Here is a 25258-nt window from a genome sequence, read left to right as displayed (position 1 = left end):
TGGCCGTCCAAATTTTATGATATAAATTTAAAAATATGTGGATATTTACAAGAAATCATTGTTATTCTTTCAGAACTGTTTTACAGTCTGACTCGCTTCAGCATGACATTGAAATCTTAAAACCAGTGAACATGCTTTTGTCTGTTCAGCGGAATTTGTCAGCAGCATGGTACACAGAGATTCCAGGCATGGAGATAAAAGGAAAACTTCAGCCTATGCAGGTGAGTATGTACATTGTAGAAAGTGCTGGGTAGGCTTGTATTGCTCACAGTGCGGTTTCTGGTGTGTCTGAAAACCGACAGTGAGGTCCTTGTCCCACGCTGTTCTTCATTTCACTTTAGTTAGATACTTGGTAAAGCCAGGAGGAAGCCCGAGATGAAGCCTGTTGGGGATCTACTGAAAAAATATATTTTTTTAAATTAGAAAATTTGATTAAATTCTTTTTTTGTTTTTTATTTTTCGAGACAGGGTTTCTCTGTGTAGTTTTGGTGCCTGTCCTGGATCTTGCTCTGTAGACCAGGCTGGCCTCAAATTCACAGAGAACCGCCTGGCTCTGCTTCCTGAGTGCTGTGATTAAAGGCGTGTGCCACCACCACCCGGCTTAAGTTCTTAATGTAGAAAAATTATCAGAGAATTCAAAGTGATGCTCAGATATCACATTCAAAACAAAAGTGTTTTTTTTTTTTTAATTTTAGTTTAGGGATGTTATATTGATGCATGATTTGCATGTATTGTGATATAACAGCGTGACTAGTATTGCACTGTATAGGGACCCTCTTTTATTTAGAAATAGTTATTTGAGTAGGCATATGCATTTCTTTAGGAGGAAGCAGTATTTTCAGTGGCAGAGTTTGGGTGTGTCTAGGTTTCGGAGGTCGGGGTGAAACCAGGAAGGATATCAATGGATGACCCCAGTAATGTCATTTCCTGGAGATCACTTCAACCGTGGAACCACACTCTCAGCATTGTCCTCCAGAGGTATGGAAGGGCCGCCTAATCGGTGATGCAGGTTCTCAAGTTAGCTGCTGCCCAGGCAGGCCTGATGTCTTCTTGGGTGACATCACAAGTAGGAAGTTTGAAAGTTGATGCCCCACATGTTACCAGAGGACTGGCTTGGGATAAGCAAAAGGTCCTTGGCTATTAGATGGCTTCGTGTTCCCCCATCATCATATAGGCAGGAAGCTAGACTTGAAGAAGATGCATGTGTGTGTTTTGTGTGAAGTTAAATGCAAATGCTTAAAACAACTCACGCACAAGTGCTTCTACAAGCTTTGAGGACTGTGTGTGTGCTGGGGGAGGGCGGGCTGCCCAAGGAGAAGGATGAGAAGCTTCCAAGCAAAGCCCGAGTTAATGGATTGGAGTAGCCGGTGGCAGTCTCATTCAGTCTGGCTGCTTCATGTTGTGCAGCCTCCACTATAAAGAATGCTATTATTTATGTCCTAAAGATAAAAAAGACTTGCATTAAAGAAGCTGAGGAACTTGGCTCACACGCAGCTTGAAGGCGTAGAGCCGATACAGATCTGTCTCAAGAGCCCTTTATTCTTTTTATCTCCCATGCCCTTTTGTAAAGGTAAAAAGGGAGATGCTGCTTTCCTGGTGTGTGTGATGGCTTAGGAATTACTTGGTAGTCGGGTTAGTTATTGCTAAGCTAACCATATGTTTTGTGTATGTCCAGTTGTGTCTGTGCGGAGAACAGAGCTACAGAGAAAGAGAACATCTCAGTTCTGGTAGAGACCAGACACCGAGCGCCTCCCTGTATTGAACTTGGAGGGAAGGAAATGGTAGCAAAGGAGCTAGTGCTGGATGAGATGAGAGAGGGGCAGGGTAGAGACTGGGGTGAAGCCTAGCAATAGGGTGGTGTGGTGTCAGGTCAGGCAGGAAGGGCATTGGCTTCCAAAGGGTCTGGCTGCACTGGAGGCATGTGTCATCCTAGATAGGATGACATACTTCTCTACTGATGCTCTGGTCTCAGCACATGCATTCTCCCCCCATCTCGTCTCCCTCTCCCTCCCTCTCTCAAATAGATGAAATAGATGAATCATTCATCCTGAAGCTACAAAGCATAATATTCTATTTTTTTCTTATATCATGTAAACAAATTATTGGTGGTTTTCAGGTTGCTCTCAGTCAAGATGACTTGACAGTTTTAATGAAAATTTTGCTGGAAAACCTTGGGGAAGCTTCTTCACAGCCAAGCCCTACCCAGTCTGCACAAGAGGCTGTAAGAGTAAAGAGAGATACTCGGAGTGGGCCTGACTACCTTAAAGGTAAAAGCTGATGAAGAGTTTTGTGTTGGTATTGAAAAATTAACAGTACCATACAGTGTTCTTCTGTTAGCTCTGCAGCACAGTGCTGTGAAAGGATTCAGTATTCTTAGTGTTCACCCTGGAAGGTCTGCTGGAGTTGGGGCTCCTGTTGAAGCTCCCAGGGGTGGGTCTATACATTGTCTACAACAAGGGGAGAGTCCGTTGTTCTTGCCTGCATAGTGAGTATTTGCCCTTGGTTTGTGGAAGCTAAATTTGCTGCGTTCCCCGGGCACTGAGGTGGGCTAGGTTGAGAGAAAATACTAAGCAGGCAGGTACTGTAGTAAGATGCCATCATAATTCAGAGACAAAAGAACCGTGGTGTGTTGACTGAATCATGAAGAAGGAAGGTATTCTCTTACAGTAGTAGCTTTATATCTGGCTTTGATGGAGAATGATGCTTTGAAATGTGTCAGGGAATTTCTAGGTTATTAAATTTAAAGGTTTTAAGAGTACTGTGGCCCTTTAAATTCAGCCATTTGAAGTGGCACATGGGTTATAATTTCAGTTATTTTTCTTTCATTTCTAATTTTTTTTGAGGAACACTCTCACTTTGTAGGCCAGGCTGGCCTCGAACCTGTGATGGTTCTGCTGATTTAGTCCCTGGGTGCTGGAGTTATGGGTGTGCCCCACTGTGCCCTGCTTGGCATGGCCCATTATTAAAAGTCATTGATGTGGATAGCAGATGTTCTTATGAGACAGCCAGTAGGTGATGTTTCCAGAACTAAAGCAAGATAAAGCACCCTTTCCTCCCATGAACCCCTCGATACTGCTCCATATGTTTCACATGGTGAGGCTGCCATTAGTAATTCCTGTTATGATACCAACATTATGGCTGTAGTTAGGCTGGGCATGTTTTGGAATCCTAGGAGTATGTAAAAGAGGTTTCTGGTTTAAATGGCTGAGACACCAGGGTCATCCTTGGAGTTTGGGTTTGTATTGGGTGTAGACAAATGCTAGATAAGTAGACTGTTGTTAATAATCAGGACACTGTGGAGATGAACAAATGTTGGAGATGAATGGTCTCACCAGGTTTAGCTGTGATTCAAATTTGTGTTTCTGGTTCTCACTTTATGGTTAATGTGACACCTGGGAACGTTTATATGTTCATATACAAACTGCAAATACAATGTAAGATTGGAACAGAAATTGTTTTCTGAAAACATGGAGTAAAAGCCCCAGTATTTTCCAGCCTCGCAAAGCCTTGCTTTTCTAGTAATTTTCCAAAAGAAGGACCCTGAGTGTCCAAAAGGGTTGTAGACTTGCTTTATCAGAGCATTGAACCAGGATCTTTTCTGCATATCCTGTCTGTCTAAAGATGGGAAGGAAATTGAAGAGTCTCTTCATGCCAGTATTCCAAGGCTTTCTCCTCACGAAGCACTCCAGGTCTGCTAGTGAGCAAGTCTTCTCTTCTAGATCATTAAAGATTGTGGGAAGAGTTCTTGGCCTGCAGAAGATCTTGGTCAGCTACCCAGTCTAGGCAGTGTTTGACTTCACTGTACATTCAGTTTCATAATATCTTGAGGATGACCAAAGCAGTTAGGAAAAATGTGCTGTGGTAATTACAAGCTGCAGTAACTGGCCTTACTTTGAAGGGACGTTTCAAAAAGTTGTCTTGATATTATTTGTAAGATCATTTTTTTCTGTAGTCTGCCTCTGCCACTTTGCCATTTATTAACTATGTGGAGACAGTCATTGCCATTTTTATTAATTGTCTGGTGAGTTATTTAAATATGATAGAAAGTATGATACAAATTTAGAATAACTTACCATCCCAGCTTTCAAATCTTTAAAACAATGTACCTACCTAAGAGATGTGTGATTTTCTTATTCCTGTTTGAACCACCAGAACAAGAGTTGACAGACTCAAAGCCCCCCATGGATCAGACTGTCACCCTTCAGTTTGCCTTCCACTTCGACTCCCTGTCCATCATCCTATATAACAATGACAGCCACCAGGTGAGTAGTACATTTTTTGTTGCCCGAGATAAATCCTTTGCTCTTGAGAGTTTTTGTATGTTGGCATTTTCTGTTTTAACTATTAATAAAATTCACTGCATCTACAAAGCACTATTTGGCCTGAAAAAATGTACATGGTTCCGTATGCTCAGCCTGGTTTCTATTCTTACCAGTCCAAGGAAAGGTTGTTCAGGGTTTCTCTCTTTCTAGTAACATAGCACCAAAATACATTTTATCCATCACTAATAGAGGAGTTTTCCATATGACTGACTGGCCACATGTTTAATTTTATGTATCAGTAGTCATCACTATTTAGGAAGAATAATACTGTCTTTGGAGCCCTTCATGATTATGTCTCAGTCAGTAATAGATAAGCTTGTATATAATAAGTCAAAAGTGCTTTAGAAAGCCATTTTGTACTGTATAGTATCTTGTAATAAATATTTTTATTTTTTAAATTAGTTATGTCATATGTTAATGCCTATAACATGTCATATAATACCCACAGTCTATATCTGTTATAGAGTGTATATCTGTGTTCATATGCATTTCACATGCTATTTGCACTTCATATTTTCTGGAAGTTATACAATATTCATACATTTCTCCAGTTGAGCTTGATGATAACATCTGTCGTTTGTGCAGTGAGCTGCCTAAAGTTCTAGTGTTTGGTGCCCATTCACATCTCAGCAAATGCCTTTACTGAAAGTGCAAGTTCCACATATTCTTTGTTTCACTTAAGGACAGTCGGCTGCTGCTCTCCAGCCTGAGAATGCTGCTGCTGTCTTCGGCTTCCTTCTTTAACCTTACTCTTGTAGACTCTGCATACTGCCACCTTCCTTTTGGTGCACATCCTTATTTCTCTTATACTTCCCCCCTCTCGTTTCTCACTGCTTTATTTGAGACTCTTCTGAGCTCATACTTGTAGTTCAGTGGCTTCCTTTATCTCTACTAAGCAGTGGTACAGTTTGTGTCCTTAGTAATTCACATGGAGTCACTTGGAGCTTTTTATTTTGCTCAGAAACATTCACTGTTACAGAGAGCTCTGGGTTATCTAAAAACCACCACTCTAGACATCTGCCTCCTCAGGGATTGATTGGAAATGTCTGTGTGTTAAAGCATCAGCTGTGTAACAGGTCCTTTCTGTCATTAGTTACACAAGTGTGTGATTGTGTCTGTGTTTATAAGTTAAAAGCACACTCTTTGCCAGTAACATGACCATTCTCACCTCCCTGAAGTCCCTGTACTGTCTGAAATTAGTGATCATGTTGGTTGAGTATGACCAGTGTGCCAAGGGTTCACACAGGCACCTGAGTGCGCTCATGTCCTCACCTGTGTGCATAGTACTCAGTTCCGTTTATGCGACTCGGCACTTAGAAACGTTGTGAGTTGGTTTGCATTTAGGCTTTGAATTAAGTAATGTGCCTAAATGTATTTATAATATTTAAAGATCATGTATTCCTTTGCTTGGAAAATGTACTACAGGAGTCCAGACTTTCATTTCATAACGACAGTTTCCGTCTTGGTGAGCTCAGACTGCACCTGATGGCCTCTGCAGGGAAGATGTTCAAGGATGGGTCCATGAATGTCAGCCTTAAACTGAAGACGTGCACTCTTGATGATCTCCGAGAAGGCATTGAGAGAGCAACATCCAGGTTTGTCAGATCAGGGTTTCTGGTGCAGGGTTTCAGGTGAATGTCAGGCGCCATTGCGAGGATCCTAGGAGAGTCTATCCTGTGGTTGTATTTTCAGAATTGAGTTGTGAGAAGGTGTAATGGTGCCCTCTGATCCTTCTGCTTCAAACTTTAAATGAAAGGGGAATTGATTAGTAAAACCAAGTGCCATCTTAACCATGACAGCTAGAGGATTTAGGATTAGTTTTAATGGCTAAACCCACGGAGGATTGGTAATGTATTTTTCCAGATGATTGCCAGTAGGCAGAATTATTATTTTTCAGAATCCTTAAATTTGTGCATCTTTCTTTTTCTTGTTTATTTTGTCTTTCACAGCAATTCTACAGAATTTCTTTCAGTTTTAGCAGGAATATACTCTGTAGCGTTGTCACATTAGCAACCCATTTTGAAAGATTAACTTTGCCACACCTTTAATCCCAGCACTCGGGAGGCAGAGACGGGCAGATCTCTGTGAGTTTGGGGCCAATCTGGACTACAGAGTGAGTTCCAGGACAGCCAGGGCTATTACACAGAGAAATCCTGTCTTGAAAAAACAACAACAACAACAAAAAGATAAACTTGTATCAGTCTGGTATGAGATATGGAAGTATGTATGTAACCTAAATTGCTTAATTGTGTTTTTATTACATTCTCATGTAATGAGATATGTCATATTTTGTACTTTTTTGTCTGTGAAAGACTATATTGATATTTAAACTTGGACAGCATTGTCTATTTATTGGATTCTGCTGAACCCTGTGGTTTTCAGAGATGTGAACAAGCAAGGAAAGTGTGCTATCATGCAACCAACTTTTCTAGTTACAAATTTCATGGCCAAGGGAGCTGTTCACAGATCTTTAGGCAATAGTGACATATTGATTGATGAAATCATCGTGTTTGGTAGCCTTAATCTCTTCATCACATGTGAGGGTGTATAGGAACTATCACTGTAGATACTGATGAACACTTGTTTGGGGTTTCATTGAGCACTATGGGAATAAATTCTATATGGCAATCAAATTATATAGATAAATTATTTCAGGGGATCTTATTTAGTGGAATAAAAAGGCTGTGTTGTATTTTGAGGGACTGTGCTCATGCATTGCTAATTGCCCAAGGTCATTTCCAGCACTCATTGGTTTCTCTGGTATTGCATTATAATTACAGAATATCCCATAATTGCTTCATCACATCAATCTTTCTTTGGAGATTAGGCAGCCATGTCTTGGTTGCTAATTGGGTGATTACGTTCCAATTAACACCGTTGTATATTCTATTCAGATTAGAAACTAAAGGGGAAAAGGAAGATGATTAAAATGCAAGGGAACATTTCCATGCCTTTGTTATCTTGGCAGGAGAAAGAGGAGTAAAATAGTGAATGGCATATTTGTCTTTCAGGATGATCGACAGAAAGGATGACCAAGATAACAACAGTTCTATGATTGATGTAAGTTATAGACAAGATAAAAATGGAAGCGAGATCGATGCTGTTCTTGATAAACTATACGTGTGTGCCAGTGTGGAGTTTCTGATGACCGTGGCCGATTTCTTCATCAAAGCTATGCCTCAGAGTCCAGAAAACATAGCAAAAGAAATACAGATTCCGTCAAGACAGACTGCCGTGGGGAGAGTCAAGATGGAGAAAGGTTAGGAGAACTTACCTGTCTGTTCTGCATGAAGATGTCTGTATTTTAAAAAAAGTTAGAAGCAGAACCCGGGGGTGGAGAATTTGAGGAAGCAAAGCTGGACTTTTAGATTTAAGCACATTCTTTGTAAAACTCCAGGAAGTAATTGTTTTTAAATGAGTTACAATAGATGTATTCTGTGATAGTACGGAAACTGTTCTGGCTCCATTCAGAGTTTTCTTCATCCCGAAACAGGGAGTTAACCAGTCAGTGATTATCTGTTTTATAGAAGGAAGTCATTTATGAAAGACTTCCAATGCATTGGCGGGCAACAGACAAGCTAGAAGGGGGAGCTGGGGACAGGAGAGGACACGGCATGGCTGACCCAGAACCGCCTTTAGTTCCTTAAACTTTGAGGGAGACTGCAGAAGCCATTTCAACTTGGTAGTTGTTATACTCCAGCTTTATCAAGTAGATTGATGATTCTCTGTGTTAAATTTAAAATTTTTTTAAGGTCAGGTATTGTGTTTGATTTTGTTTTCTGTGATGTAAAACCTGGCAAAGTCACAAACTGTGTGTGCATTGGCAAGATTGGAATATTATTTTCCCATTTGCTGTGATGATTTGAATAGTGGTCATACGTAATAGTGGTCATGCCTGTAGATCATATGGCACGGAGAGTGGTCTTTTGGCTGAGACTGAAGTGAACTAGTGGTAGTGGTTAATCTGCTTCATTGGAGTCTTTTCCTCACAGCTCTCTCTGATTTCTGCTCCTGGCCCTGCAGCCTTACTTAACACATTGCATGTTTGCTTATATGTGCATACATCTGTATTCTGTCCCAAGGAACCTCCCGAACCATGACCTTTCTAAATGCTCCTGTAGTAATGACCATCTTCGGCTAGATTTCTGATTGCATCTTCTTCTTCTTTTTTTTTTTTTTTTTTTTTCTTTTCTCTCTCCTCTCTCTCTCTCTCTCTCTCTCTATATATATATATATATATATACACACACACACACATACATACTCAGCAATGGATAGATAGCCTGTTGTGAAGATTTGCATTAAAATTTTCTTGCCCTGCTGTTTCTTCAGATGAGTCTGTGAGGCCAAATATGACCTTGAAGGCCATGCTCACAGACCCGGAAGTGGTGTTCGTGGCCAACCTGACCAAGGCCGATGCTCCCGCTCTGACAGCCTCATTCCAGTGTAACGTCTCCCTGTCAACCTCCAAACTTGAGCAGATGATGGAAGCTTCTGTGAGAGATCTGAAAGTGCTCGCCTGCCCCTTCTTGAGAGAAAGGAGAGGGAAGAGTGTCACCACGGTGAGGAAGACTATGGACACTGCTGGGGAAGCAAGGGGGAGAGTGGAATCCTAGACTCTGCTAGGGAGGGCTTGCTGCACATCACAGACTTGGGCTGGATGGTTCAGGCCTTGAGGTTGGACAGTATGAGGAGGAGGCTTAGTCATGCCCACCGGTGGCAGAGGTGGGGTGCCTCCAGATGAGCTCTTCTTATTGTTGCATTTCTAGTGGGTAGATTTTGAATTTGATCAGGACCCAGTGGTTTCTTTTTTCTTTTTTCCCCCCAGCTTTCTATTTGTTTTCTGCAATATTACCAATGAGTGAATGAAAAAATAAACTTGGTATGAAAAAAATTTAATTGGAGTCATGTGACTAAAAGAGAGGGTTGTATTCTGTTGTTAAAAGTTAATTTAAATTATGCTTTTCATTATTATCGAAATTTGTGATTTTTCGCTAATTACCTTACTTATGCCAATGATTTTTAGTGCCATATCTATAACTTTGTGGAAAGAGAATCTTAGATCGCTTGACTCACTTGCAGCATTGTTTTGAATCTGAAGAGTTTTTGAGCTCTGTTGTAAGCACAGAGAAGTGAAGCACAAGCCTCTGTAATTGATCATGAATTATTCTTTGACATGCCATCTTTTACATGTCACAGAAAACTGAGAGCAGTCATTTCATTGAAGACAGGTTCTAATTAAAAACCACCATAATTGTGCCATTGTCATGGCCTCATTTATTAAGAGGCAAAGCTACTTTATATCATTAATGACATATATAGGATTCCAGGCTTCATAGTTCAGTCATCAAGTTTGAAAACTTGAGATCTGTCCATAGAAGGACCGTCTGTGGTATTCACAACCAATTAGTCTTCATGAAAATCATGTACTCAGTGGCACCTAGGCATTAGCTCATGTTTATAGTTACCTTAAAGGTGCATTTTATTCAAGGCATCATCTAGAAGGTATTTCAGCAAGAGGGGAATACTTTGGGGTAGTAAACCCACATCCCCATTCCTTCTTTTTTTGAATTTGGAGTGAGGGCCCTTTTCAGAACTACTTAGAGTCCTTGAACTGTGCCTGCTTTTTTCTGGTGTAGAAGAGAGTCACTAAGAGCATCAGCTAGTGTGCCTTTTCTTGTAGTAAAGCTGGGCTAGTTATTACAAGTGTGTGGCGGTACATAATGGATCCGTTACTGGGGGAATGTGACTTTCAATTTTCTGTTTCTAGGTGTTACAACCCTGCTCTTTATTTATGGAAAAGTGTACATGGGCTTCAGGAAAACAAAACATAAATATCATGGTTAAAGAGTTTGTAATTAAGGTTGGTGCCTTTCATACATATTCTTTGACTGAAAGTTCGTTTTTACTTTTATGCAGTATTGTATATTTTCAGAGACCAATAATAATTGAATTAAGACTTAAATTGATTTCATCTGCAGTATTGTGTAAATGACAGTGTATTTTTCTGACTCTAACTGGATAGTCTTAAATTGTGTTTTGCTAACTAATGAATTTATCAGTTTAAATACATGGAATGCTAAGTGGAGCAAAACCTCTTTGAATTTATATGTATTTTCTCTAAGACACAAGGTTAACTGCTGGGATAATATTTCATATCTGTATATATTGTTTATTTATTAAATAAGCATTTTATTTTTTAATTTTGAAGCAGGGTCTTACTTTGTAGCCCCAGCTGGCCTTTAATTCTCTGAGATCCCCCTGACTCTGCCACCCACTGCTGGTTAGATTAAAGGTGTGTGCCATCACACTGTACCAGACACTTTTTTCTCTTACTGTATGTAAACATGTCCTGTGTCGGGCATTGGGTAGTCATAGTTCTTTCCTGCAAGAGAGTTAATGCCACACATAAGAGAGAGAAGGAAAAAATTATAGCCTTTTGGGCAGGCAGCCCACACAAGGCGCTGTTGGGAGAAAAGGAACAGCCAGACCAGTATGTAAGCAAAAGCTCCCTGCAAACAGGGCTTCCTGAACTGAGTCTTTAGAAGTTGGATGATTGGTGAAGAGGAGGAAAAGGCTATCCCTATAGAACTGGCAGTATGCACAAAGTATGAAGAATTTGAACTTAAGAACTTAGAGGGTGGGCCGCTGTGGCTGGACAGATGGTGTGGTAGAGCGTAAGTCTCTGAGCACTCCTTAACTGTAGGATGTGTTCACAAGGCCAGGGAAAACAAAGGTCTCAGCTGACAATCGGCAAAGCAGCAGTGTGTGCTGGAGTCTCTATTTGGTGATGTCTTACGTCTGCTCAGCCTATTAGAAGGGTGGAGGTTGTGAGAAATGAACAGTAAAGGGATCCTTCCAAATTATTTACCCCAAGGTGTTTCAAACTCTGGAGAACTCTGGCTAGCCTATCCATCAGGTGCTGCCTCACAAGAACTTTTTGTACATAGCCAAGGAGAATTTGAATCTAGTTTGATAGTGCTGGAAAGTTTCCAGGGATTCTAACACAACAATGCCTTGCCTAGATGTGGCATTAAACACAGTTGTGCTGGTGGCGTTTGGAGGGCGGGCTGAGGGTGCCGGCTGGATTCAAGGTGTTATTTGTGTAGCACTGAGGTAGAGAGAGGATTGAGAGTGAGCCAGGGCACTCTCCAGCGATGAGCAGGCATAGTTTCTAGAATCTGGGCTCTGATGAGAGGGTCTCCGATCTCAGCCTCCTGCTTTTGACCTTGATTAGTGAAGTTCGCTAGGAGTACCAAGTGAAAAAGTTGGCTACGTGTGTAAACTTTTGTTGATGTTCATGTAACGTTATCTGATTCTGAGTTATTAGTTTCCCCTTTGGCTTTTGACCGTTGATGTAACATGGACTACTTAATTCCAGGCAACCGGGGCTGAAATTGTTAAGCAGTTAGTTGAATTCCTGTTTTCTTACTTTCCTTTGTTCAGAACTTAATATATTTAAATTTAAGTTACTTAATCTGTAACTTTTGAAATCACATGTTTTAAGTCTCCCTTGGGAAAGAATCTATTCTAAATATTTTTCTGCTTTCCTTTTTAAAGATCTCGCCTATAATCCTTAATACTGTGATGACAATCCTGGCCGCCATGTCTCCAAAGGCCAAAGAAGACGAGTCGAGGGACACTGCTGAGGAGATGGGCAATCTCTGGGCCATCAAGTCCATCACTGACTATAACTCTTGGTTTCTTGGTGTGGACACGGCGACAGAAGTGACAGAAAATTTCAGAGACTTTGACCATCCCCCAGTAGAGGAGAATTGTGTGATCGCCGTGGAGTCCGTTCAAGTCACCTTAGAATGTGGCCTCGGGCACCGCACCGTGCCCCTGTTACTGGCAGAGTCTAAGTTTTCTGGAAATGTTAAAAACTGGACTTCGCTGATGGCGGCTGCTGCTGACATGACCCTAGAGGTATGGCCACATTGGCACCCCCAGAGCACAGCTGGAAAGTACCATTGCAGAAGTAAGATGCACAGCTGTAGCAAGTCTCCACGTGAACAGATGGCATAGTGTGATGGTGTAGAATTCCATGGGATAATTACTCTTAAAGAATCTCTTGCTAAGTAACCTATGGCAGTAGAGCAATAGAAAGTGGGGGATTACGCTGTATTTTTGTGTGTTTCTTTAGGTGGGTTTTTAAAATGGCTTTTGATATAAAACAGTAGTTTAATATATGTTTTCTACTGATTACATAATTATGTGATTAATGTTGAACAACCAAGTAATGGAAATTCTGTACCTTTTCAGGTTCACTATTATAACGAAATCCATGCAGTCTGGGAACCACTGATTGAAAGAGTGGAGGGGAAAACACCGTGGAGCTTGAAACTTAATGTAAGGAAGCCAGTGCTTTGTACAGTGTGATGCCAAGCATCATCCTTAGGAGTTTTTAGTTCAGTGATTTTTCCAAGATTTGTTCCAGGGTCTGTGAAACCCCTTAAAAAGTTCTTGAGGTGATATCTCCTTTTGTAGTAATACTGAAAACATTGTATATAATTCTTATTCCTATTTTCTCATGATATACAGTATAGTTTTTGAGAGACTGAATATTGAAGTTCAGCAGGCTGTATGTATAGCAGAAGTGAGAATTAATCTCTTACTGCAGGCATTCAAGGCACTTGTCGAAGACTCTCTTTGTGTTTATATATTTAAGATAATTTTTCCATTAAAATGTTAATATCAGGGACAGCACTCCCACTCTTATGACCACAGGGCCAGCTCTGCCACCTCCCACAGGCCCTGCCACCATAAGACAGGCGAGAGATGGGGACAGCAATCCCATGTTCACAACTTCGGGGCTGACTCACACACACCTGACCTAACAGGGATGGCTCTATTGTGCTGCCCTGGTGAGGTGCAGGGCCTGCTCTCCCAAGTGTTGCAGGTGGCGGGGGGGTCTGGGACAGTTCTGCTCTTACAACCACAGGACCCAGCATCAATAGGGTAGTAGAAGCTGGAGGCCTTGAGCCAGACCAGTGACTCTTTGCCATGAACACTTGCAAGTAAAGATACATGGACAAAGGGGTTTACAGCATGCCTCACTGTGTCACACTGCAGCTTCTGTGATGAGATTTTTAAGTTTTTTTCTTTCTTTTCTTTTCTCCTTAAATTTTGTTTTATTTGGCCGGGCAGTGGTGGTGCACACCTTTAATCTCAGCACTCGGGAGGCAGAGGCAGGCACATCTCTGGGAGTTTGAGGCCATCCTGGGCTACCAAGTGAGTTCCAGGAAAGGCGCAAAGCTACACAGAGAAACCCTGTCTGAAAAAACCAAAAAGAAAATTTTTTTTTTGTTTTATTTGGAGTATGCAGGGGTGGAGGTTGGATGAGTAGGGACGGGGAAATGAATGAGATCAAGAAGATACATGATGAAAAAGACACATAGAACAAAAAAAAAAGGTTAATACATAATTTTTATTTTTAAATATTAAAAGTTCTCAGTTTTCATTTCTAATATAGTACATATTGGTAGATAAAACTCATGAGTAGAACCTTTTTAACTATCCAGTGATTTTTAGGGATGAGTCTCCCAAATTGAGAATTAATATTATTATAAACTCTCTGTTTTTGACATTTATTATTTGACATTTAGTATTTCACAATCCTTAATGTTGAAGTATGTTTTTCTAGGCATGCAGAAATGTCAGATGTGTGCGATTAACAGATTATCACCACTGAGCCTCGCTGAGGCCACTGATGGAGGAGTCTCACATATAGAAACTGCTATAGCAAATTGTTTTTTAAAGATGACCACTCACTTACCTTCTACCCCTACTCCTCCTGACTAAAGTAGAGATAGTATCTGGTCTGCCTCTCTCTGGCATAATGAGACTGAAAGAGAATATTTAACAAAGGTTTTGAAATGCTATTGGAATAAAATCATGAATGTTATTTGCAATAAATGTAATCCAAAAGCTTACCATATTACTTACCACAAAAGCATAGGAAAAAAATCACCTAATCTCCAGATGTCATTTCCAGAATCAGTTATATTTTGGAGTCACCTTCAATTGCTAAGGGACTCAGAACCCAGTCACTCGTGCTCAGAAGCTAGCTTGCCCTGGCAGTGCAAGGAGTCAGAAAGTGTGGCTGAGTCCTCATGCTTTGACCTTGGCATCGTGTTGAGCATTTCCTTGTCCATGACCTAAGTGCAGAGAGAAGGCTGCTGATCTTCACCAAATCACAGGGATGCTCTTTATGGTTGAAAAGGAGATTTTTGAGGAGCCATATTGTGAACTAACCAGTTCAGCTGAATCTTTAGTGTTGAGCTTTTAAAAGTGATCATTGGCTAGTTGGCTGAAAACTTAAATTCTGTGTGGTGTTTATCTTCCTAGGTGAAGAAGAACCCGATCCAGGATAAAAGTTTGATGCCGGGGGATGATTTTATTCCTGAACCACAAATGGCAGTTCATATTTCTTCAGGAGCTACGATGAATATCACAATATCCAAAAGTTGTCTTAATGTTTTCAACAATTTAGCAAAAGTATGTGTGATTCTGATTTGGAACATTTCATGTAGGATTAAAGAGGGAAATGTATATGGATTTTTTTTTTCATCAAAATGAATTTCAGAAAACGTGTAGCTATGGTAAAGTACTCGTAAGAAATACACTGCTGGGGTTTTACTGTGCTGTGTTCCTTTGCAGGGTTTCTCAGAGGGAGCTGCTTCCACTTTCGACTACTCTCTAAAAGACAGGGCTCCTTTTACAGTCAGAAATGCCCTAGGTGTTCCCATTAAGGTGCAGCCCAATCGTAACCTCAGGGTGATGGGTTCCCTGGAGAAGAGTGACCTTTATGATGTGGGTGCTGGTCAGCAGTTGGAGCTAGAATATGCCAGCCTGGAGCCTTCACGTCAAGGGAAGCTGTCGGTCCTGAGTCGGCAGGAGAGTTCCTTCTTCACGTTGACCTTCGGTAGGCATGCTGCGTTCTCCAGAGCATCGCAGAGATTGTAGCAGCTTATTAAATCATCCAATACTGTTTCACTGAAGATGTCCATGAGACATTGTCAGAGGTTGCAGTAAACAGTTGATAATTCATCTCTGGGTTTTTCTAGACATAAATTCACCTTAATAAGTATCCTATAAAACTTGATTATTGCTGTGCCCTAAAAAATAAGTACTATGTTTTAAAAAGATTGAGCATTCAGTTAAAGGAGAAAAGTGGTCATAAGCAGAAGTCTAAAATATTGATGGTAATGATATCATTACAAAGACAAGGGGATTGTTGTTACTTAGTTTAGAGAATAAAAAAATAGGTTGGATTTTATTTTTAGCATATTCAACCCCTCATTGTTTGTAGCAAAAGTTATACTATTGGTTGTTTTTCTTTTTTTTAAATCTCAGAATCTTAGAAAAACGCTTATGTTTTCTAATAATGAGAAAGAAGCATACCCCTGTCATTATTGTGACATGTTATTTTGCTTAAATTATTTATTGATTTTATGGGTGTTTTGCTTACATGTATGTCTGTGTACCATGTGCATGCCTGGTGCCCTTGGTGGCCAGAAGAGGACTTCGGATCCCTAGGACTGGTATTACAGATGGTTGTGAGGTGCCATATGGGTGCTGGGAATTGAACCCAGGTCCTCTGTAAGAGCAACAAGTGCTCTTAACTTCCAAGCCATCTCTCTTGGTCCAGGGTTTGTTATTATTAAAAAGTGAATATTTATAATTGTCTTCCCCTGTGCTCTGCTTTAGTACCACACGGCTATACAGAAGTGGGCAGTGTGCCTGTGGCCAGGCCTGGCAGGCGATTGTATAATGTACGGAATCCCAGTGCCAGCCGTTCTGATTCTGTACTGGTGCAGATTGACGCAACAGAAGGGAATAAGGTCATCACTCTCCGCTCGCCTCTGCAGGTACTGTGTGACCACGTGTGTCCCTTAGGAGTGCCAGGCAGAATCCAGTCATTTAGCTGGGTTAGAGAGGTGCAGTGGAACTTCCTGGGCACCTCTGATGACTCAGGAGTAAATGGCCAAGTGAACCAGCTTCTGTTCCTGCCTGGCTCTGTCACTATGGTTTATTTTAAATGGCTTGAAAAGCAGTTTTATTTATTTATTTTTTAAGTCCAGTTTTACTGCCCATAAACCCAGAGCACTTATGTTCCTTTAGAGATTCGGAACCCTTAAACATCTAAACATTATTAGGGTCTCTTAGGAATTTGGACTGAGATGCTGTAATTATGGTTGATTGTCAAGTAGGATAGCCTTCTGTTCTCTTAGTCTATCATCACTTGAGGTTGTATTTTTCGGATGTGTGTGAGGTATTTGGAATGACCGACTCCCATGTGAAAAAAGAAAGGCATTTTAATCTGTATAAACATTTTCCTTTCTACTTTTGGGCTTACGTCAAACCTTTTAGTCTCTCCAGTGTTCCTACAGGCTTTATGTGTCAGTGTAAAGAACATTTCTCCCTGCCTGATGTGTGCATATGGATGGGAAATAATTCACATCTGGACCCTGTCCCATCGCAGTTCATTGTTAGCTGCAGGACACAGCACAGGGCAGCCAGGAAAAGAGCTCCATGGCTTTGCTCTTTTCTTTCTCACGTGCTGTGTTAATGGGAGGCTGTAGTGGGAAAACATGGCTGAACTCTTCAAGAGCGGTGCATCCTTAATAGTGGCATTGACTAACAATGTCCGCGTGATACATAGATGACGTGGCAATGTCGACTTGGAACTGTCACTTAAACATGAAGTTTAACATTGATATATAACACTTAAATACCTAAATATTATTGTTAGCCCATTGAGATACCTTTCCAATATTAAGTTTAAGATTTTTAGGTCTGTAGTAAATCTTTGTATTGCTAATACATTCTTTTTAACTTATATATCACTTTAAAAAACATTTCTATGTCCATCCCAACAGATTAAAAACCACTTCTCCATAGCATTTATCATCTACAAATTTGTCAAGAATGTTAAGCTATTTGAGCGCATTGGAATAGCCAGACCTGAGGAGGAGTTCCATGTCCCTTTGGATTCCTACAGGTACGCACGTCCGTGGATATATTAAGCTTCCAAGTGGGATGGTGGTCACCAGAGCTGGGGGTGGATGGGCAGCACTGCCGAGAAAATTTGAGGGTCTTGGGGTGTTGGGGGTGGAGTACAGAAGGGTTAGGGTGCGTGGAAATGCCATCGTGAAGCCTGCCGATTAGTACAATTAATGTGGGTCGTTAATTATATAAATAAATAAATGTTGTAAAAGAAAAGGAACTTGTGTATTCTTAGTTTTATGAATTGGATCTCAACCTTTTAGGGAGAGCAGCCTCACATTTTTACTGCCCTAGCCATACAACAGCTATTTTTAGGACACATAAGAGTTTATTCTTTTGAGTAGAAATACATGTGTTACCATTGAATTTACAATATAAACTCTTCATCAGATACTTGATGCCGTACAGTTTTCTAAGATTATATATTTTATTAGCTTGCCTTTAGAGTCAAAATGAAACTATTTAAGTTGTCCTTCCTCTGTGGGGCAGTTCTGTCACTTTGGACATGTTCTGAGCTTTCTTAGCAGTGGTTTCTGCATTTGTAAGAATATCAGCACCCACTTTAGTGAGTCGTTAGGAAGAATCTGCGGTTCTTTTCCTTCCCTTCTGTCGACCTCTCTGTAGATGTCAGCTGTACGTTCAGCCGGCTGGAAGCTTAGAGCAGCAGTACACTCAGTCCACCACGTACATTTCCTGGAAGGAAGAGCTTCACCGTAGCAAGGAGGTCAGGTGCATGCTCCAGTGCCCTGCATTGGAAGTCAACTTCTTACCGCTCATCGTGAACACGGTCGCCCTGCCTGACGAGCTGAGCTACATCGGTGCCCACGGGGAAGACTGGGACCCAGCCTACGTGATCCACCTTTACCCTCCTCTCACCTTGCGGAACCTTCTCCCGTATTCGCTAAGATACTTGCTTGAGGTTTGCGTCTTGAATTTTTATGATTATCACTATTATTGTACGGAGTAAATTCTTGTTCTGTTTCGTGGTGTCAGTTGAAGTCGGTGTTGCCTGTTTTTAAGAGGCGTTGATTCTAGCTACCCTGGCGCAGCTCTGCCGCTTGGCCTTCTACTGTGTGCTTTCTGTGGATTAGCATGCTCCAGTCCTCACCGTAGCCTCTGCAGTGGGTGCAGACCTTTTACTGAGTCGCAGAGGGGTCAATGACTGATCAAGGTCCTACTGCTAGACAGTGGTGAAGCTGGCATGTAAACCCAGGAGTTCGGCTTCCCAGTTCCTGCTTCTTTTCTTTGCTGTGTTTGTTGTAAATTAAAAGTCTCTTTATTATGTTAAGTCTAAAGGAGAAAAAAATGCAAACAGAAATATTTCATGCTGATTTTTGCCTTCAAGTTTACGCTGAAAGTAAAATCCACTCTGCTGTGTGGACACATGGGATGCTATAAATATGATTGAATTTGCACGTTCTGTGTTGTTTTCAAATGCAATGGCCTTAGGAAGTGTCTGGAACCTTAATGATTCCTTTTCTTTGTCAAACAATGATCCCTTCCTGAGTATGGAGACAAAAGTTAATTAAGCAAATCAAATAGCATCTGTTGTCCAAAAGAAGGCCACAGTAGGGAAGCCTGGTTTCTATTGCTAAAAAGATCTATTCTTTGTTTTTAAGTGTGTGTGCATGTGTGTGTGCGTGTGTGTGTGTGTGTGTGTGTGTGTGTGTGTGTGTGTACATGTGTGAATGCAGCATCCCAGGAGTCTAGGAGAAGGCCTCATTCTTGGAGTTACAGGTGGCTGTGAGCCACTGGATGTGGGTGCTGGGAGCTGAACCCAGGTCTACTACAAGAGCAGTACATTTCCTAAGTGCTGAGCCGTCTCTCCAGCCCAGGCATTAATTTTTAAAGCAGTTCACCTTGCTTGGCATGACTTTCCTGGTTCTGTACATACAGTAGCCGTGAGCCACGGTATGGGAATAGAGAGGGTGAAGCCGATGCCCATTCGGTGAAAAGGCTCATGTTATGATCTAGCTCTAATGGGAACGACTGGGGTCCCAGATGCAGTCTTTGATTCTTGGCATAGACACAGGTTTTTCTCAAAGCTTAGGGTGGTTTCCCTACAGATAGCCAGAAGACACCGACTGTGGCTGTGATACAGTTTCCTTTGGAGTCCTTAGTAATCGCTAGACATTTCTAACATATCAGTGGGGTTAGACTTGGTGGCCAGCCTTCGTGGGCAGGATGTTTAGCCCCGTGTAAACTGCAGATTTGGGAATTAAAGAGGATAGGTGGTAAGCTTGGTTGTGTGTGCTTGTTTTTAGGGAACTGCAGAAACCCACGAGCTGGCAGAAGGCAATGCTGCCGATGTTCTCCACTCGCGAATCAGCGGCGAGATCATGGAGTTAGTCCTGGTCAAATACCTGGGCAAGAACTGGAACGGACACTTGCGCATTTGCGACACACTCCCCGAGTTCTTCCTCGTGTGCTTTTCCTCGGACACGGCCGAAGTGATGACAGTCGACTTGTCAGTGCATGTCAGGCGAATTGGCTGCCGCATGGAGCTGTCTGTCTTTAGTCCCTATTGGCTGATCAACAAAACTTCTCGGGTTCTCCAGTATTGCTCTGAGGAGATACATGTTAAACATCCAGCCGATTTCAGGGACATCGTTTTATTCTCTTTCAAGAAGAAGAACATTTTTAGCAAAAATAAGGTATGCTCTATCAAGTTAAAATAGGAAAGCTGCTCAATCTAGAGACTTGGGAATCTAGGCATGTTTGGGCTGTGTGTGCAGTGCCCTTGGTATACGATAAGTCCAAGGGGACTTTAAAGACAGCACAGTCCTCCTGGACATTGGGAACTTGCAGCCCCAGTCAGCTGAGGCAGGGCTCCCCATTTTTCAGGGGCGGTAGGTTCACTGCTGGTACTCAAGCCCTGCCGGGTGGAATGGCTTTATTTTATTCACTGTTGCAGTATGGTGTGGTGGTGTGAATACCTGCAGCAGTTGGCCTTCCCTGGGCTTCCCAAGCCAGCCTTTGGGGAAGCAGCCTGGTGTCCAAGCGTGGTCAGCATTCAGCCCTAGGCTTTTGTGTATGCTGTGCCGGCTACACAGATTGCTAGCCTCCCCAACTCTGTCAGTGTCTCCCCGGCCTGTCTCATCTTCTCGTCTGCTGTTTGTCCTGAGACACTCTGCTCATCGCTGATGTGGTGAAGCTTTTCTGTTTACAGTGACTCTCCGTAGCCCAGTCATGTTGCTTGGAGTCCTGGCTCTCAGAACTCCGTGTACATTATTGTCACCCGAATGGCTTCAGAATTGTTTGCTGAGTCCTGTGCCTGGGATCATTAGTAAAAGATCTTTCTTGGCAGAGCCTGAGAATTGATGTCTATAACAGAATCCCAGGTGATGCTGCAGTCTGGGGATGAGTGTTTAGAGTTTGGGTCAACACGTGGCATAGGGATTGCCTCTGTGTGTGACTTGTCTTCGTGTTTCTTAGGGTCTTGGTGGCTGCAGAGGGGTGCGTCTCTTCTGTAGACTTCCCTCTAAGTCCCAGAGCCGGTCCACTCACTGGCCTCTGGCCCCTTGTGTTTTGCACCTCTTGTGTGGTGTCATAATTGTTAGAACATGCTTCCTTTTATCTGCGTTGAGTTCAGTGCTCACTGAGGACGACGGCCATGTCCTGTGCCCTAGTCTTTCACAGTGTCTGTCTTTTATTATCTGCTGAATGATGTGAAAGTTGTCTTTTATTTGCTAACCCTTTTGAGAATTGTTTTTATCTCTGTCATAAATCTAGCATTGGAATATTAAATAGTACTGTGATCCTTTTAAGAAACCACATAAAGGCATGTTTAAATCTGTTGCATTCATTGCTGAGGTGAATGGGAAGGTCAGAGTGGTACTATTCTTTGGTTCCCTGGAACCATTGCATATCATTGCGATTATGATTTTCTGTGTCTCAAAATAGTGGAGGAATTTCCAGAAGACTAGGAATTTTTTCCTATAAAGTAAAATTAATGCCATCTTTTCGGTTTCTTAGATGATGTTATGTGTTCTCTGGTATAGGTACAGTTAAAAATTTCGACCAGTGGCTGGTCCAGTGCTTTCTCATTGGACACCGTGGGAAGTTACGGGTGTGTGAAGTGTCCTGCCACCAATATGGAGTACCTGGTAAGAGTGTCCGCTTCACCGCCTTTGGCCTCATTGACTTTTGCACACCTCAGTAAGCAAGCCGGCTCCTCAAGCAGACAGAAATCTCAAATCAAATTATGCCGTGGAGGACTGTCTGCAGATTTCCTGTGATTACTATATTAGAGAAGAACTTGAATTTGTCAAAATCTAAGCAGGGAGTTGAATCCACTGGAGTGGGCAAATTTAATATTCAAGATACACTAAAATCTTCATCCCATAAGCCCTGTCAGCTACTTCTTAAATCTTAAGTGTGATGCCTTTGAAAATTTGAGTAATCTGGTACCATGTAACCCATTTACCACTGCTTCAGAATTCTAATTTTATTGGTAACAGACAAAGCAGTAAAATTTGAGCTTACTAATTATGAAAAATTAACATTTGGATTATTACTAAGTAAAAATACTAGGCAGTAAGTCTGTCATTACAAGTTGTCATTGAGTTAGTGACCTTTATTCTGCAACTGATTTCTGATAAAGCTGATGTAAGAAACCAGACCTGCTCTGTGGTAGAGTACAGCTTTTATTCGTTACCTTATTTAAGAATTCCTACTTTAGATAATTAAGTTCTGTGTGTATGACGTGTGCCTTCCTTTCTGACCCTGTGGAGATCGAGCTGGCTTGTTTCCTTCCTCAGGTTGGAGTTAGCATCAAAATGAGCAGTTTCAACCTCTCAAGGATAGTCACTCTGACCCCTTTCTGCACCGTCGCCAACAAGTCCTCCTTGGAGCTGGAAGTGGGAGAGATTGCCTCGGATGGCTCCATACCGACCAACAAGTGGCACTATGTGGCTTCTTCAGAGGTAACTTTCCCTAAATCATGACTGATTCTTAAAATCTACAGATGCATAGGGACATGGAAATATGAATTGCATAGGTATTGTTTTACACCATCTCATATATATATGTGTGTGTGTGTGTGTGTGTGTGTGTGTGTGTGTTAAGTGTGACAGCAGCTTTGAAAGATCTCTATTTCATCCTATTTTAAAGTAGAAAATTATTGGTAATATTTACTAGTGGCCCTGTCTAGGTGGCTAGCAGTCCCTCCCTGGTTCTTCCCACGTGACTACAATCGAAACGTGTTGTGGAAAGCACACAGAACCAATGAGGTGTGTAAAAATGCTTGTGTTATCTTTGATGTGGGTTTGCCACCGTCGTGTATTGATTCAGAAATAGAATTTACCAAGAGTTCTATAGTCGAACCACATTGGAGTTACATAAAGAACTGAGAGTCCCCCTTTATAGATGGAGAAACAGAGGCTTAGAGTGACATCTGCTCCTGGGGTCTGGACTTGCAGCCTGCTCTGTGCTAGCACCTTCCATGTCTGCGTCTGGCTTTCTGGTGTGTGTAAAGAAGATGTTCTGTGAACAATTCCTTGTGTATCACTGAAGTGAATTTGGCAAGACACAAAAGCAAATGCAATGAAGAATATAGATCTTAAGTATTCAGGATATGGAGGCATCCGTAATCAATAAGCACTTGAGTTTCTTATCATGTAATTGCTGCAACTACATATAGATTAATAGACTTTTATTCTAGTGAATGAGCTTGGTTGCACAGTTATATCAATAGTGTTTTGTTTTTCTAGTAGGTTCTTACTATGTAACCCAGGCTGGCCTTAAACTTGGAATCATCCTGTTTCAGCCTCCGAGTGTACCACCACACCCAGCCTGTCAGTGTTTTTACTATCAAGTGTAGGGGACATTTAAACACTTTTGATGACATTTTACTCTGATTTAGACTTGAAAATGTGGTTACCCAGTGTCCTTAATGTGGCAGTATCTTACGTCACAGCACAGTTTTAAAAGTGACATTACATTTGTGTTTCCAGTGCATTCCATTTTGGCCTGAAAATTTGTCTGGCAAACTTTGTGTGAGAGTGGTGGGCTATGAAGGGTCTTCCAAGCCATTCTTTTACAACCGACAGGACAATGGCACTTTATTGAGTTTAGAAGATTTGGTAAGTCTTCATATTATAAAGCACCTTGTCTTTGACTTTTAAAACTTGCTTGAACGTACTTCTGTAAGCTTGTGCTGTAGAGATCTGGTAATTATTTGTAGGCCTGCCGTGTGCATGTTTAGTGCCAGCATATGTTTGTAAGAACCAGAGCCAGTAAGAACTTGAGAAAGTAAGGAGTTTGTACAGCTGATTGAACTGTGAAATGGTTCCGTGTGTAACCAAGATTCAGCCAGTACACTGGAAATGCTTTCTTTCCCCCTGGGACAGAATGGAGGTGTCGTGGTGGATATAAACACTGCTGAACACTCAACTGTCATAACCTTCTCTGATTACCACGAGGGATCTGCACCTGCCCTGATCATGAACCATACACAGTGGGACGTCCTCACGTATAAACAGAGGTATGAGAAAAGGCCATGTTAGAAACTTGACTTTGCTGGCATGAGTCCATGGTCCCTTCTGGGAAATGTTGGAGTTTCACATCCTCAGTGTCTTCAGACTTTATCATGGTGATAAGGAGCATGGGGTGTTTATTCGATATGCTGGCAAGTCTTGACACAGTATTCATTCACCAGAACATTTACATTTCTACAGCAAAATTTACATGTACCACGTGAACCTGGGACAAAGAGATGCTGTTAAAGGTCTCATCAGTTCAGATGGGTCTTTTTGCCAAATGGCTTCACAGCAAACATAAGAAAAATCTTTGGGTCTTTATAATATTCAGAATGCAGACAAAGGACTATGAAGTTATTTATTAAACATTATTCCCTTTGTAATATGGTAATGGTAAGTGAGCCTCTCCCTGTAAATGCATCTCTAGTTGGAGGTAGGATCAGTAAAGGTTAGAGGAGACATGAGTTGTAATACTGTATCTATACCATGGGTGATGGGAATCTTATTATTCTTGTTCTTGGTATGTTGTCATATGGATGATGTCATTATTTAAGGGTGTGAAAAATAGTTTAAACCAAGCCTGTGCCTCACTCAGGCCTGTAATTTTAGCTCTCCAGGAGGTTAAGGCAAAAAGATTGCAAGTAAAAAGCCAGCCCAGGCAACTTGGAGAGGTCCTGTCTGAAAAATAATGCATATAAAAAGGACCAGGGATATAGCTCAGTGATAGAGCACTAGCCTGGCCAGTAAAACCGTGAGCTTAATCATCACACACACACACACACACACACACACACACACACACACACACACACAAAAGAAAAAAGAGAACAGGAAGAAGGAGAAAGAGAGGGCTGGGGAAAGGAGTCTAAAAATTTTCAAATATACAATACATGTAAATAAGTGTGCACGCATACAAATTCACTTAAGATTTCTATTTTCCTTGTTCTTTAATTTTTTTTAGATTTCATTTATTTTTTATTTTATGTGTTTGAGTGTTTTGCCTGCATTTATATCTATACTGTATGGCTGCAGTTCCTATGGATGCCAGAAGAGGGCATTTGATTCCCCTGGGACTAGAGTTGCAGACAGTTGTGAGCCACCAAGTGGGTGCTGGGAATTGAACTGGGTCCTCTGGAAGAGAAACCTATACTTTTAACCACTCAGCCATGTCTCCAGTTCTTGTATTTACTGTTCTTAATTCTCATGATATGAATGCAGGGAGAAACATTAAAAGCACAAATTAGGATAAAAACTTAATTGATTTACTTTTTATCCCCTCTGAGTTGTGTTTGCAGTCTATAAACCAATGCCTCTTCCACGTTAATGATCCACTTTAAAGCCTTTGGGGATCTTGTTCAGATTCCTGTTGGCTTAGTGTTGATGAGGTTCAGGACTTTACAATTTAGTTGGTCCAGCTACTGGTCCTTAGACTACACTTTGAGTAGGAAT

The 25258-nt window shown here is 41.5% G+C and overlaps 1 protein-coding gene across 1 annotated transcript in view; it reads left to right on the top strand.

Moving 5' to 3' along the window:
- Vps13c (vacuolar protein sorting 13 homolog C) overlaps positions 1 to 25258 on the top strand; it is a 95021-nt gene that overhangs the window by 49450 nt on the left and 20313 nt on the right. Inside the window, exons 34-52 of the mRNA XM_028866011.2 lie at positions 74 to 221; positions 2117 to 2267; positions 4153 to 4262; positions 5748 to 5917; positions 7334 to 7581; positions 8655 to 8884; positions 10093 to 10185; positions 11883 to 12248; positions 12585 to 12671; positions 14670 to 14819; positions 14982 to 15246; positions 16032 to 16192; positions 17204 to 17325; positions 17955 to 18249; positions 19595 to 19984; positions 21332 to 21436; positions 22091 to 22255; positions 23285 to 23413; positions 23681 to 23814. Coding sequence (XP_028721844.2) covers positions 74 to 221; positions 2117 to 2267; positions 4153 to 4262; positions 5748 to 5917; positions 7334 to 7581; positions 8655 to 8884; positions 10093 to 10185; positions 11883 to 12248; positions 12585 to 12671; positions 14670 to 14819; positions 14982 to 15246; positions 16032 to 16192; positions 17204 to 17325; positions 17955 to 18249; positions 19595 to 19984; positions 21332 to 21436; positions 22091 to 22255; positions 23285 to 23413; positions 23681 to 23814 — 3519 coding nt within the window. The remainder of the gene's footprint in view (positions 1 to 73; positions 222 to 2116; positions 2268 to 4152; positions 4263 to 5747; positions 5918 to 7333; positions 7582 to 8654; positions 8885 to 10092; positions 10186 to 11882; positions 12249 to 12584; positions 12672 to 14669; positions 14820 to 14981; positions 15247 to 16031; positions 16193 to 17203; positions 17326 to 17954; positions 18250 to 19594; positions 19985 to 21331; positions 21437 to 22090; positions 22256 to 23284; positions 23414 to 23680; positions 23815 to 25258) is intronic.

The sequence above is a fragment of the Peromyscus leucopus genome, chromosome 7 (genome assembly GCF_004664715.2).
Source record: "Peromyscus leucopus breed LL Stock chromosome 7, UCI_PerLeu_2.1, whole genome shotgun sequence".
NCBI lineage: Eukaryota > Metazoa > Chordata > Mammalia > Rodentia > Cricetidae > Peromyscus > Peromyscus leucopus.
This window is presented reverse-complemented; position numbering and strand designations above follow the sequence as displayed.